This window comes from Pavona decussata, unplaced genomic scaffold (assembly GCF_977016875.1).
Source record: "Pavona decussata unplaced genomic scaffold, jaPavDecu1.1 SCAFFOLD_61, whole genome shotgun sequence".
In the NCBI taxonomy this organism is placed as follows: Eukaryota; Metazoa; Cnidaria; class Anthozoa; order Scleractinia; family Agariciidae; genus Pavona; species Pavona decussata.
The window spans coordinates 4751903-4767367 of NW_028145482.1; the positions used below are offsets into that span (position 1 = coordinate 4751903).

At 38.6% G+C, this 15465-nt stretch overlaps 2 protein-coding genes and 1 pseudogene across 3 annotated transcripts; 2 read left to right on the forward strand and 1 right to left on the reverse strand.

The window, feature by feature from the left end:
* Nucleotides 1-305: 305 nt before the first annotated feature.
* LOC146479246 (uncharacterized) lies at nt 306-6243 on the forward strand. Of its 2 annotated transcripts, none has more exons than XM_085111514.1 (6): nt 306-436; nt 1391-1447; nt 1775-1831; nt 2291-2358; nt 2445-2529; nt 3879-4203. In XM_085111514.1, exons 1-5 carry the CDS (start codon nt 344-346, stop codon nt 2518-2520), a joined length of 351 nt encoding a protein of 116 aa, XP_084967640.1. In that variant the 5' UTR covers nt 306-343; the 3' UTR covers nt 2521-2529; nt 3879-4203. The 2 variants fall into 2 exon arrangements, with proteins under 2 accessions (XP_084967640.1, XP_084967639.1); XM_085111513.1 differs by lacking the exons at nt 306-436; nt 1391-1447 and adding exons at nt 4282-4336; nt 4498-6243 and having other exon boundaries at nt 1776-1831; nt 3879-3950.
* Nucleotides 6244-6819: 576 nt separating this feature from the next.
* LOC146479247 (uncharacterized) lies at nt 6820-10143 on the reverse strand. The gene has a single exon (XM_085111512.1). The coding sequence runs from the start codon at nt 10118-10120 to the stop codon at nt 8831-8833; it is 1290 nt and encodes a 429-aa protein (XP_084967638.1). The 5' UTR covers nt 10121-10143; the 3' UTR covers nt 6820-8830.
* A 1453-nt stretch (nt 10144-11596) lies between these two features.
* Nucleotides 11597-13393, forward strand: LOC146479248 (uncharacterized protein KIAA1958-like; annotated as a pseudogene).
* The last annotated feature ends 2072 nt before the right edge of the window (nt 13394-15465 follow it).

Genomic DNA, 15465 nt, shown 5'->3' on the forward strand with positions numbered 1-15465 from the left:
CACCAAATGCAGCAACAGCACCACAATCAACAACAATAACGACAACTACAACACCAAATGCAGCAACAGCACCACAATCAACAACACTAACGACAATTACAACACCAAATACAGCAACAGCACCACAATCAACAACCGTAACGACAACTACAACACCAAATGCAGCAACCGGTACAACTGCAATACTTACTGCTAACACACCTGCAGCAGGTGCAGTTACCGCATCAGTTACTGCGGCTGAAGCGTCAACTCAACAACAACGACTGGATCCAATGGTAGTGCATTAACATCGTTTACGGCTGCATTGTCTGCTTTGGAACTACTACTACGTAGGCAAACAGAAATGCAGTCTGAACACCATTCTCAGCTGATGGAGGTTATGGCGGAACATCGCAGAATGATGGCAGCATTCACGGAACATCGACTGCCAAACAACGTAAGTTTTCAACATTGTCTTTTGATATATACTCACTGTTTGTTTTTGTACTTTCGTAACCGCTAATTTCTGCAGTAATAATAATAGAAATGACAGGCCTGCACGGCTCACTGCGTTATATGGTGTACATTTTTATGAACGCTGCCTTTATATTTTTGCCCTAAAGAGCGTGCCCTTAAGAGATTGTCCTCTCTTGTAGGATATAATTGGCGGATTTTTGAATATGTTTTTCAGCAAAGGCTGATTTTGAATTAAAAGTCCAGTTTTGCATCCATATATTGTTTTTAAGGTTACGCTCCGATGGGTGGTACGTTGTAACAAAAGGCAAGATTTGTTTACGAGTTTTTTTTCTTTTGCTGTAGAGCCGACTGTCTTCCGGCGAAGTTGACTTCTGATAACGTTGTCTGTATCATCTTGTGGGGGTGTCCGCGCGCTATGAGGCGCGATTTAAATTTGGAGATACTTTCTTCGAAAGTTGTTTCAAAAGAATTTGTTCTCAGTAGTCTGAGTGCTTCGCCTTTAACAAGACCTCTTTTCACACCCAAGGGATGGCTCGAGGTAAAATGTGTACACTGAAAGGTTTCGTTAGCAGTTTCACAGTGATTTCGTTCATTTCGGCATGCTCCGAATAAAATATAATAGCCAAACTCTCGCATATAAACAAAAGCAAAGGTGTGGCTGACTAGGGCCCTTTAAGGCTTGGTTATTTGTCCTTCAAAGACCCCCAGCAAAGATTGTAAGGAACCAATATTCTCTGTTGAGAAAAGAAATTACACTATAGAGGAAATTCATTGCATAAACTGCCTGACTTTCTTGACCAAACGGAAGTCTTCCTAAGTGTCACGTGACATTTCTTAGAAACGGGAGTCGATCATTGTTGTTGAAGTATGGCACTGTTGTGTTATCACACTTGTTAAGAAATCATCGTCCTGAAAAATTTTCCTTACTTATCAGGAACCAAGTAGAAGTGGAAATGAAAATGGAAATGAAAATGGGAGCCAGGATACTGAGGTTGGTATGATTAACTGTCGAATGCGAAACAAGCATTATAATTGATGGCCATCCTTTGTACTGTAGATTCAATTTGTGTTTATGTCTGTGACCGGTTCCCTTTCCATTACACAGGTCTTTTTTAACGGCTTAATCTACAAACGGCTCTTTTCAAGAACTAGCAGTTTACGAGACACAGCACACAGGATATCGCACAAAACCCGCACAAAACGGTAGCCTTCGATATTTTTCATTACCACTATTTAAATCATTTTTGTTTTCTTTTTTTAGTATTTAGGTTTTATTATGTTTCGTGCCAACAATTGAAAGGGTATTATTTTTCGCCAGGAGCAGGATTCACATGCTCATCCATTGTTACAGCCGCATGAAGAGTCGGATCAGGAGGTTTGTAAAGCATTTCATATGCCAAATACTCACCGACTTACATATAAAGAGGTCTGCTAGATCATTATACATTCTCAACCTAATTCGCACCTGTTACTATTAACAACAGCATGATTAAAAACGATCAAATTAATATCAGAAAGTTAGTTTATTCTATAAAAGGAACAAAACAAGGAGACATTTGGAATGCAGTCATGTCTCTAAATATTGCCAATTTTTAACAGCACGTTATGTACTCATCTTATTACTTACATTCCATGTCAAATTGCCATTTGTTTACTGTTAAGTAACAAAAATGTTGGCTTTCACTTTCATAACGGCGAAAGTCTGGTCTGAAAAGAGTTGTAATAATAGCGCAAAGGAAGCAACCTAAATGATTTTTACACTTCAAAATGGAATTCTTGACCACACTGTACTTCTTTTCACTAGCTTGAAATTAACAGTTACTGATTGTCACAGGTATCTGTAACGCGTCCTCATCCCGCGCCTGTGAACCTCGAGATGAAACAGAATCTGACAATGATCAGGTATATATAAAGATCAAACTCTGTTCACCTTCTGTCGATATTCCACATTTTAATGCATGGATTTTCATTTCAATATATTTCACTAGAATGTTAGTAGTCCCTCTATGTCTGAAGAAAATGAAACAATTGGGGACTATACAATGCGCCGTTTGGCTGAATTAGCATCAACTGGTAAGTGGGAAAATTCAACATTGTTTAACGATCAAAATTCCGTTTGGTACCTTAAGAAGGACCAAAATTTTGTTTTTACATTTGGTGTGTACATAAGATTATTCCCTTTGCCCCTCATGTAAATCTAAATCGACTAACCAGACAGAAAAAAAATAGGACTTGAGACCGCGATGCAATGACAAAACCTTGACCTGGTCAGCGAACAACTTAAAAAAAAAAATGCCACCTCGACAAGTTCTATATCTAACCTTGCGATATGGTAATGTGATACTGGTCAGCGGATGCCTTGTTTTTGACAGCTGTTAATTGACCATAATATGGATGTCCAGTATCAATGATATAAGCCTTTACGCCAACAGTTTTAGCCTCAAAATTTAAATGTAAAACAAACTTACCGTGTGAATATCTGCAGCATTTTGTGCAATGAGGCAAAGTCTTCACAATAAAATCTTATTTTAACCTTTTTTGGAGGCTTTCTTTTGGTATTACCTTATTTTTCACCCCACCCAGTAAACAAATATTCTCCTGTCAAGTGACCACTTAAAAATGCCGGGGTTTTTTTGGGGGTTAAATTTCCCAACTTTCAGGAATTTCTCTTAAATACCGTTTAATGTTGCCGTGAGGTCAGTTGATCCAAAAGTGGTCATTTGAGAATAATGGACTTAAAGTTTCTTGGACTTGAATGGAGGGTTGCAGGGGAGGACTAAGTAGTTTAAGTATGTGTTAAGTTGCCTAAATCGGAGGAACTATTCTGTTTCTTATTTAATGACAAATCCTGTGATGGCGATTCAAAAGCCGCTTTTCACAAGTCATTATGTTTTCTACCAGTGTTCAGTGGTTTTAAATCTTATATTTTCAAAAACAAATGGCTTTTTCGTCCACACCATCATATTTAAGGGTACCATTTAACCTTTAAACCCATGCAATATGCATATTAGTGAAGATTTCAAAGTTGAGAAAGGTGAAAATCGACAATTGAGCGTACGAGGTCCGATATGAAAAGTTAGCAATAAGGGTGCGGCCGTGGAGAGAGACATTCAGATTTCAGATTTTTCATTATTTAACACTATTTACAGAAATCGTACACTATTACGCTAGTTACAAAAAATACGTTAATTAAAAGAAAGAAAATAAAACAATAAAGGGCCAAAGTAAAATGTGCTGAGTGGCCAAAGTAGCTTAGGAGTTCGTGTTGGTCACTGACATGTACAAACGATAGACAAGACATGTATATTACAAGAAACAATAGGAAAAAAGTACAAGGTGAATATTAAAACACATATAAACAATAAGTGTGTAAAAGGATGGCAAATCGTAGGTAACTACTAACTGATTGTGATGTGATTTAGTTTCAGAGTGGCCGTGTAGGAGCTGTACCTTCGTGAATCAAAGGCGGATATCACTGTGTAAAATGTGCGGTGGTACGTCATTTAAGAAAAGAAATGTTCAAGATATTGCACTAATAAACGGCTTTCCTTTTTTTTTTTAATGAATTGAAGCTTTATGACTAAATTTTTCCCAATGCGTCCAATCATTTGGATTTTTTATTTGAAAATTTCCTAATATTGCTGAAAAAGACTTAAACCACGTTTTGTTTTCCCAAAAATTTTAACTTGTAATCATCATAACAAAATTATTCGCGCCATCTTGACAACCAATCAACGAACTATCTAAGAGGACAAAAAATGAATAAATAAATAAATAAATAAATAAATAAATAAATAAATAAATAAATTGCTTTTTTTATTACAGCTTCAAGAAGGCCAAGGCAACACGAACAAGTTACGCATCAGTCGACAGGAAACGGGTGAGTTAGAAGTCACGGTTCAAATGAAATGAAATTTTAATCTCTCCAAAAGCCAATTTCATTGCTTTCTATATAAAGTTTTTACTAGTTTCCTTCCAAAATGAAAATGATTATAATTAGCATTTTAATAACTTTATTAATTGATAACTTTCATTTTAAAGGTTGTCGGCCATGATAGCCACCTTGTCCAGAGATCTATCTGTCCGCATGACCTCTAGCACCAACACCGTCCACGTTCAAACACGGTCCCACAAATGCATTGTCTCAACATTTCTTGCCCATTTTGAACAACAGTCTGGAACATCTGCGAGTTGGCCAAGGATCTACTTCGATGACGATGGGGTGGGCGACAGGGTGACAAGGGAAGCCTTTTCCTTGTTTTGGGACGCGGCGGTGGGACAAATGTTCCAAACACAAGGAGGGGATGTGGCAATTCCCACCCTATTCCCGACGTACAACGCCCAACTATGGGAAGTAGTCGGTCGAATTTTGGCCTATACTGTCGCTGTTCTTGGCCAGTTCCCCGTGACCTGTGTTTGCCAGGTTCTATGCCTGGCAATATTTGGGATAGAACCTGACGACGAGGTCTTGGTGAGAGACTTTCTCTCTACCCTAGGGGAAAGGGAACGAACACTTCTCTCGCCACTGTTTTTTGATCATCATGAACAACTCCAGAGATTCTTAGACAGAAGGAGAAACGATATCTTAGACTTGTTAAGAGAATTCAACGTACCAACTCTGCCACCAACCCATGACTTGAGGAGACTTGTAGTAAATATTGCTAGGTACAACGTCCTCGAAGCGCCTAGGACCGCCATCACATCAATGCAAGCAGGATTTCGTTCCATTGCTGGCAACACCTTCTTTGGGGTCACAGATGTTATGGTCTCGCACTGGTACGCTCAACAGCGACACCCAATTTTTGAGCAAATTACTGAGCGTCTTCATATGGCGTCAGATGGTGAGGAGGCTAAACGCATGTTCGAAATTTTGATGGGCTTCCTACGTCAAAACCGGGAAAATGAAGGCCTTCTCCTTAGCTTTCTGCGATACTCTACAGGGTCGCCAAACGTTCGTGGGGAGAGGATTAGAGTTGAAATAAGTCGTACCACTTCAGTCATAACTCATCAAGTCTGCTTTTCAACAATTCAACTACCAATAATTGAAGATGACAGTGAAAGCGAACAGGCGTTCTTGACACAGCTTATGGCCGAACTCACAAGTAACCAAACCTGGACATTCAACAGTGCTTAATATAACCGTCTTAATTAACGTTGTCGGATAAAAGCGCACCAAGACCACTTGAGAAGACCGAATGGTCGTTTGGATACTCATTAGAGTTTACTATATCTGTGGATGAGGTGTGTAGGCTTTCGTTTTTGCACTTGCGATATTTCAATTGTTTTTCCTCGCACGAAACCTTTTTCTATAGCTTTCTAAGGCTTTAATGTGGCTAAACGTATTCTCATATGTCCTACCCCGAATTTTACAGTAATTTTCCAAACTCAGAGGCATGCGACAATAAAAGGAAAGCTTCAGAAAAAGGTTTCAAAAAATAGAAAAAACAAAAAAACAAAAACACAACACTACATTTCGCTTGAGTTTGGAGCCTTAATCCGAAAACGTTGATTAGGCTGGGAACCTCCACTCCGTATGACACTGACACTTGCTGGCGTTGATTTGTTTGAAATGATGCCAAAATACTGAAATTTACAGGGAGAAATAACATTTAATAGTAATAATTTGAAGGAGAATTGGAGCTCTAAGTAATTGAGCGTTACAAGCCTTCTCTTTATATTGATGCCGTCCAGGATTTCGGAGATCGGGTGTGGCTTTATAATTATGAATAAAGTGGCTCCAGACAGTTTCTAGCACTTTCCATGACTTAAATTTGGATGGGTCACTACAACAACTATTTGTCAGCTGATATTCTAATCATGGTGGCAAAAAATAACCTATGATTGGTGAACACGTTATACTCTATTTTTTGACACAACAAGTTACCGTAGCAACGGTTAAACTTATTAAAAACACCCCAATTTGTAGCTTTAATAACTCAAAAATGAGCTTGATGACCCCTATTTTTGATTATGAAATTTTGATCAGCAAGACAAGATGCGACTTTTGGCAAAGTTTAAAAAATTCTGTACATGGGGTTCAGAGCAACCTAAAATTTTCGTAAATTTGAGGTCACTTTAAACCCCATGTACAGAATTTTTTTAAACTTTGCCAAAAGTCGCATCTTGTCTTGCTGATCAAAATTTCATAATCAAAAACAGGGGTCATCAAACTCATTTTTGAGTTACTAAAGCTACAAATTAGGGTGTTTTAAATAAGTTTAACCGTTGCTATGGTAACTTTTTATGTAAAAAAAAAAAAAGCACAACTTGTTCACAACTTGTTCATAATAATTGTTCCGTCAAATTTGAGGTACTGAAAAATGCTGGAAACTGTTTAGAGCCGCCTTAAGAGGGGTGGTCGATATTAACAAAATTTAGCCCCTTAGTCGCTATTCACAACTTTTAGGTTTCTAGTGAAGTACATACATACACGGTTGGTGTCTTCGTTGTAACGTGTGATTAATGGGATATTTTTGTTTTCTAAAGCTTAAGATAGCTGATGTTATTAGTTGAAATCACGATTAATTTTGAAATATCTTTAAGGATAGATAATCCCATGTTTTTGTTACAGTTGGCGATATTTATCGTCCTTGCTAGTGTTATATTTAGCGAACATTATTTACCTATTGTTCTTAAAAAAAACCTATTGACAATTTACACAACGAAGAGAGGAATTATGTTCGTTGCAATCTTTCTTGTTGAACGAACTTCTTTATACTGTCATCGTCATTCAGGTTATAGTTGCAACGACAAGTTAAATGATGTTTTATCTATGCGAGCTGTTAACTGTTATGACAGTCGTTGATATAGTTACTGTTTCACTACGTATAATTAATATTTAATGAAACCACGATAATGATGGGAAAATTTAAACGGGAATAGTTTACACCAAAATTAATATTTTGTTATAATACGGCTTGCTAAGTTGTTGTTTAATACAGTAGTTTGCGCGTGGTCCTTTCTGAAATACTTGCATAAAAAGTGTACAAAGCTTAAACGACTAAACAAAACAGTTTCGTTTTTTTCCGTTTAGAGAGATTACAAAAGAACAAACCGGATGTAACAAAGTAAATCGGCAAACAATACTGCAAAAGTTGGCCAATTTTGGTTGTAAAGACCTGTAATTCGGACGCGAATTTTTGAAGCTTTAATAAAAGTAAAACCTGGAAGAGAAAGTCATTAATATAGCTAGAATTCATTTACCGTCATCGCAAGCTGTTAAGAAAATTATAGTAATGATCAAATAGTATTATGTGAGTTTTATTAAATAATAAGTATTAAAACGATTATTTTTTTAAAAAAAGTTATTGCTGTCTACTTCTTGCCTCTTGAAGCCAACGTAGACAAATGAGATAGATGTCCATGCCGAGAAGTTCTGAATAAGCTAGAGGATCTACTGATTCCCGGAGATATCGTAAACTGTTTGGAGGAATATTTACGTCAATAGGCCATTTCCGAGTTTCTTTGAACCTCATGATGAAAGCAAGGCCAAGTGCAAAGTTTTTATCATGAAAATAAGTTTTCATTCATATGCAAACAAAACTAATTTTCATATGAAAAAATTTGCACTAGCCTCGCTTTCATAACGAGATTCACAGGAGCTCGGAAATGGTCTATTGGTGGCACGGTCAAACCATCCACGTATGATTCCCTAATAATCAGGGCAAGGTACTTCCCAGCCGATGCCATATTGTATTGTTCTCGTACAACCTTTATCCAATCAAATATGTTCATTACAAAGTTATGTAAACTCATATCAGGCCTGTTCATGAGGTCGTGCCGTGTTTAATTCTTGAATTTAGTTCGGCACGGCAGTAGCGCGACGTTTAGAACGGGCCACACCATACTGTTTGAACTGAATATATGTTTTGTCGAGTAAGTGATCAAATAACTTTGTTGTTTGATTGTCATTAAACAATTAAAGAATTATTTCCTGTTTATGTCGGTGTACAATATAGGTATAGTTGCTTATAGAGGATATGAAAATGTCAAAATAATGAATAGGGGTATTGAAGAGTCACATGACTTGCATTTTATTGTTATGGAAATTACTTTTTACGTGGAAAAATCAATATTGTCGATTTCGTACTTCTAGTAGCCAGCGTAAACAAATAACATAGATGTCCATACCGAAGAGTTCTGAATGAGCTAAGGGGTTAACTGTTTCTTGAAGATTCTGCAAAGTGCATGGTGGCAGATTCAAGTGAATCGGAGGCACAGTCACGCTTTCCACGTCCGGCTCATTGTCGGGACACGGACCTTCCCAGTCAACACCATACTGTTCCGAGGTACCTCCCACAACTTCTCTGTTAAACACTCCTTCCGGCGCTTCGTGATCCGAGTTCTGTAAGTGAAGCATGCTCTCAACCCACAGTTATCGGGGGCTACTGTTGTGCTCGGTAGCAAGAGGATGCCTGTTGTAAGCATCTGACCAGCGACTTAATAAATTGCTTATTCTTGGAAGGAAAACATAGTGTAGAGCAAATAAGTGGAGTTCGTCACTTTGATCCGACACACCCAATTCCTCCATGAAATAAAACAGAAAATAAAAAGTTGAGATACAAAAACAAAAGACGTCTCTCCACAACCTTTCGATTCGCTGATTATGAACCGACCGTCCAGCTATGAGACTTCCTCGATTAGCCCCGCGAACCATACACATTAAAACAGAGACAAGATAATTCTCCCCGCCCCTATCTGACCTGACACGTGATGGGAAGCCGTACTCTTGAGTGCTTTGGTAGAAGCACTGAACAACTGTACTGGCACGATTGTTGCCGAAACACCGCAAATATGTAATTAAGCGAGAATAGCCATCAATTCCTCCTGCTATGACCAGGCGCCATCGCACCAAAGAATGGTGTGTATCAATATGCCATAATGCATTTGCACCGTACACATTGTAACGCCTTCTAACATGCACTTCAGACCACCGAATGGAGGCACCAGCCGGATCAACTCTCCTCATAGCCAGTCTGATCCTAAAGCGTTGAATCCTTAACCCGTAATCTGCCTCTAGCATTGCACGCATCTGCCGACACCCTATTCGCGGGAAATGCGATCGAATATTTCGAATTGTCTCATCTAAGTCGGTATCAGAAATAGATGAATAACTTTGATTTAGGGCAATTCCGTTGTCACGCAATCTACGCCTGACAGTTGAGACACTCACGCCAAGGCAGTTTGCAATCCTTCTTGTGCTGAAATTCTCACCAGCAAGAAATGACAGCTGGTCATACGTGACTGCATATCGTGGTCGTCCAATGGAAGAGTGATGAAGTGGTACGTTGTATGCTGAGCTCGCTCGACTCTCTTCTACTGCGGGATGTGCGATTCGTGAGCGTAGTAAAATAATGTATTGTTGTACACTATCGACCAGGTGGTTATACAGTTCTTCATTAACAAGGCCAAACAGATTTACACAATTTGAAAGAAGATTTTCAAGGCGGCTTATGCAATACTCAAGAACGTCTTCTTGGTTTTCTGCAGTATCTGCTAGACGCATTACTTCTCGCACCAAACTAACAGCTCTTTCGAAAAAGTTATCCAGATTACTAGGCTGTGTTCTTCCATGAAATTGACCAGGGGGTACCCCAGAAACGAATGTACTGATCAGCAAAGTATAAAAATAAACACATAAACTAAAACCTCTAAGGCGAAGCATTATTCTCTTGTAAACAACGAGCAGTAAGTCGATCTAAAGAGTGCTCAGGGACATTCCCAGTTCATTTCAAGCAGAGGGATATTATGTGACAGTTGACAGACAGACTGGCAGACATGATATCTCTCCGGAAATGATATCTTCACGTAATGATATCTCTCCGGATATCATGCTGTATATGGCGGGCCATCGCTATGGCGGGCCATCGCGGTCAAAAGTGGATATCGTGATTTCTTAAAGATATCTTTAGGATATCAGGATATCTAATTATCACACACCGTGAGATATCTTCACAGCGTAAGATATAATGATAAAAGGATATCTCTACGATAAGATCTCGCTTTTGCACATTAATAGCAAAACCGTTTTGCAAATCGCTAAACCATTTCGCAATTCGCTAAACCATTTTGCAAAATGTCTCGTTAACGTTGTTATTTTAAATGTCTGGCTGTCAAAATGACGGCGTTGATTTAACGTTAATTAGGCCTACTTCAGACGCCGAACCTTTTACCTCGAGCAATAAAAGTGAGAGTAAAACTTGCGTTATTTTTCTTGTGACTGTAATCCACACTCTTGAAGAAGCATGAGGCCTTTTTTTGCGTTACGTTTCCTTCTCCTGCAATGTACACACGTGCTCTGGTAAGTCTGTGATGCTTTCAAATAATGTTCTGGGCCTTCTTCGCTGAGGGGCCGTGAGTTGGTGGTAGGGACCTTTATCACGAAGCAGAGTTCAGGTCGGTTCAGAGTAAAATGCCACGGTCTTACCGAAACTCGCCTTTGAAACAATGCAATTGCTTTTTTCCAAACAACGTGGCTTCAGTTCCAGGAACAAACGTTCATTTTAAAAACTGCCACTAGGGTTTTCCGATTTAGCGGAAGTTCGCGGAAGTTCGATCTATTTACGATTTATTTACGTGTTTAGGTATTAAAGGAAGGAACTATATACTAGAAAATTCCAAAAAGTGTCCGAGAATAGGCACATGTACTCATATTTCCTTGAATGTGAGAACGATAATCAGTATTCATCTATTTCTTAACCCTCACTTCTTCCTAACCACCGATCAGACATGTTCTATTCCAGCTACAGGCTTGTATTTTCTAATCAGCCCAACTGTTGCATTTTCCGCAACATCGAAAAACCTAATGCTCTTAAAATTGGCGCCAAAAACTGACGCACTCTTCAGTTAATTTATTTCTTTGAGTCATTCCGCGAGTATCGTATTTTGCATAATTATGCGATGCCGCACGTCATGCCACATGCCATTCCGCAAACTCATGCCGCCTTTTACCCTCACCGCAAATAAAAATGATGCTTTGCAGAGTACACGCAATCTGATTGGTTGTACGATTTTTCTCACTAGTGAAAAATTTCGTATGACCAATCACAAGCCGCAGACGAAAGTTTTATTTCACTAGTGACAAAAATCGTATCGGTTTTTCCGCCTTTCACTGACGGCGTCACTAGGCAAAAGGAAAACCATGGCGTCTTCTTCGAGCTATTCAAGGTTTGCAGATATTACTTCAGGAGAGGAATTTATTGAAGGACAAGAAAACGAAAACACCAGGAAGAAAACTGAACAGAATATTGCTTTGCTTAAGGAATTTTTTAGGCTAAAAGACGAGTCAAGGCCTGTAGAAGAAAATCCCCCACACGAACTGAGTTCATTCATCAGCAAATTTATCATAACAGTAAGAAAGAAAGAAAACAACGAAGATTACGAACCCACTTCCTTGCGTGCTATGATGGCCAGTTTTGAACGGTATTTAAACAAAAAGAATTACGGCTACAGCGTTATGAGAGACGTCGAGTTTGAAAAAGCACGAACGGCATTAAAATCAAAACAAAGAATCTCAAGAAGAAAGCAAAGGCGATAAACCAAACGCTTCAGTTTCCCTCACAGAAGACGACATAAAACTGCTGTATGACAAAGGATTGTTAGGAACGTCAACTCCTGAGGCTCTACTGAATACAGTTTGGTTCAACAACACAGTCTTTTTCGGTCTCCGTGGTTGTAAGGAACACAGAGACATGTGTTTGGGCGATGTGCAACTGCACCAAACTACAAATGGCGAGGAATTTTTAGAGTATACTAAGAGAAAAACCAAGACTCGAACCGGAGAAAATCCCAGAGATGTCAGGCAAATAAAACCGAAAATGTTTTCGGTTCAGGGAAGTGAAAGAGATCCCGTCACTGTTTACAAATTCTACGCGGAGAATGAAACGTCGGAAATGAACGACAACAACGCGCCATTTTATCTAGCAGTAAATAACTGTAAAAAACAAGATTCTTCCAAACCATGGTTTAAAAAGTCAGCCGTTGGCGTGAACAAGCTGAATTCGTTAATGAAAAAAAAAAAAAAAAAAAAAAAAATGGCAGAAAAAGCCGAGCTGGGGCCAAATGTAAAGAACCATAGCGGTCGCAAAACAATGATCCAAACTTGTGTGTGTGTGAGAGAGAGAGAGAGGAAGAGAAAGAGAGAGAGTGTGTTTTGACAGTGCATGTAAATTGTAATCTTTTAATTTTCCTTGGCTGTATACATATAATACTGTTTGTATGTTTGTTTTACTTTGCATATATACATATGTGTTATCATTCATCAAATATAAATGTAAAAAAAAATACTTAAATGAAAGGAATGTTAACATGACGTAGAATTGAGATAAAGTTGAGTATTAAAAAAAAAAAAAAAAAAAAATGATCCAAACTTTAACAAACAACGACATCCCAGCGACAGATATTATTCAAATGTCGGGACATAAAAATCTTCAAAGTGTGACAAATTATTCTGTAGTTTCTAAAAAACAGCGAGTGAAAATGTCTCGTACTTTAAGTGAACTGATGTCCGGGAATGTGCATAGCTTAGAGAAAACTAATTCATCTCAAGTTGGAGAATGCTCCACTGAAATTCCTTCAGCTAGCTTGGCGGCGGATCATCACCAACAAGCGATGTCGCTTTTCACGGGCGCTGTTATTCGTGGAGGTCAATTCAGTATTTATTTTAACAGCCTCAATCAATCCCCGAAGTTGGCAATCCAAGAAGTTGAGGTGAAGTCTCCTCCAAAGAGGTACAAAAGGCTAAAAGTACTGGATTCTGACTCTGATTAGAATGCATTACGGTAATTAGATTTACAAAACAGTCCACTTTTTCAAATTTTATATAGTTACGGTTTTGAACGGCGATATTTAAAGCTGAAAATTTTCATTGTCATTTAAAGTTAAAGAATCGTTTAAAAGTAGACTTTGTTCTACCTTTCTTCAGAGTCATTGAATAACTTTAATGTTGGTAGGAATTTTTGTACGTTCAGTTTGCTCGAATAAAATCATTCGCAACTCGTTGTGGTCTTTGTGTTGATTTCACCGCGCAATTGATAGTTGTTAACATTATTTTGTAATATCCCAGTACATATATAATAAACAAATTACCTCATGGTACGAGTGAGTTTGCGATTCTTCACAACGAGTGAATAAAAATCGTACGCACTCACCAACCATGAAGTAATCTCTATATAGACGACATATTTTCCCTCTGGACTCTAAACAGAGAGGAGATGCTGCAGTTCATTGAGCAAGCAAACAAACACCACCCGACAATTAAATTTACGGCTGAAATTTCAGAAACAGAAACGACATTTCTGGATACAAACATTTATAAAGGTGAAAGATTCAGAAGCAATTCAGTTCTTGATGTACGTACGCACTTCAAACCTACTGAAACCATGGGCAATAGGAAACATGGGTTTCGACTAAGCAAATTATAATATTACATTTATCTCAAATACAGTTGAATTACTCACAATGAAATAGTCTTTAGTCTTTTCTGGTCGTTTCTCCCCATTTATTTCTTGTAGAAAAGCCCTGATTAACAAGTAACAACGCGCCGTTTGACTCAGAACAAATTTAGCCCGCATAACAAATTCGTCAGCATTCGTTACAGTCTTGGTAACCGTGCGTCCTATTAAAATCCCAGCCGCGGTCGCTAAGCGCGCGAGTGTTAACTCATAATCCCCCCTAGGTAGGAACCAAACTCGACCAATTGTGCAAAGCTCGTAAGAAGAAACTATGCCCATCTCCATATAAGGGTGGGTCTAAAAGGCCGATAGAAGTCTGGTAACGAAGAGCTGTCGGACAATGTTCGGGAGAGAGAAAACTGGAAACAAGAGTCGCTTCGAGTTCAAAATATGTGGTTAGTTGGAAGCTGTTTCACCGGAATATTTCGTTGTTTGTTTTGAATGCCTTGCCATGGAACCACAAACTAACTTCCGTTTCCAGGTTTGGGAAAAAATACCATCGTTTAAAGTGCGTTTACTCCAGTTCAGCGCTTGAAAGGCTTTTTTTAAAGTGTTCGATTTGTTTTCTTCTGTATTATAGCGATTGTTGCATTTTTCCATAAATATCTATATCTCTTTAAGCTTGTTAGAAGTGCAAGTAATTTAATTGCAACAAATTTCATACGATGTTGAAGCCATCCGAAGAAGCTGGAGTTGGCGCTCGCTCAAGCTGGGATTAGACAGGACTGCAATACGTCAATGGAACCTTTTCCTTCGTTAATCTACTTCTTGACCTTCTTCCGTTTATCTGACTTGAGAAAAATTATCATTGACTTCAATACACAGTTTGGCCAACAGCAATCCAATAAACTAAGCATTTTTCAAAGCCCAAATATATCAGTCCAGTCATATATTTCAAAATTGTTTTTGACTCCTTCCACGTGGGGAGAGTAATCTTTTTGCCATATTTTGTAACTAGCATGGGGTGGAAGGAGTTTGCAGTGCTCTTACCAGGTGCAGACGAATTTGAAAAACGATGCCTATTGTATTTTCGGTTCAGTGATTGGCCAATAGCTCTAATGTCCTAGCAACGGTTAAATCGCTTCCTACCCAGTCACTTTTTAGTGTTAACGCTCGTGCGCTTAGCGGCCGCGCCTGGGGTTTCAATAACATGGCACGGTTACCAAGACTGAACGAATGCATGCTGGCGATATAAGAATGTTATGGCTATTCTGCAAGAAATAAATGGGGAGAAACGACCAGAAAAGACAAAAGACTACTTCATTGTGAGTAATTCAACTTAATTTAAAATAAATGTGATCTTTATTTAGTCGAAACCCATGTTTCCTATAGCCCATGCTGAAACATTTCAATATAGGCACTTCTCTTCGTGCCAGCCACCAGGGGTCAAAAAAGGCTTCATTAAAGGCCAGGCTCTGAGACTTCTCAGAACAAACGAAACGAATCTTGCCTTTCGTTACACAATACCACCCAGCAGTGCCAAACTTAAAACAAATCCTCTTGAAAGACTGGCACTTAATAGAGCAACAACCATTGCCTAAAGGAATCAACAAAGACT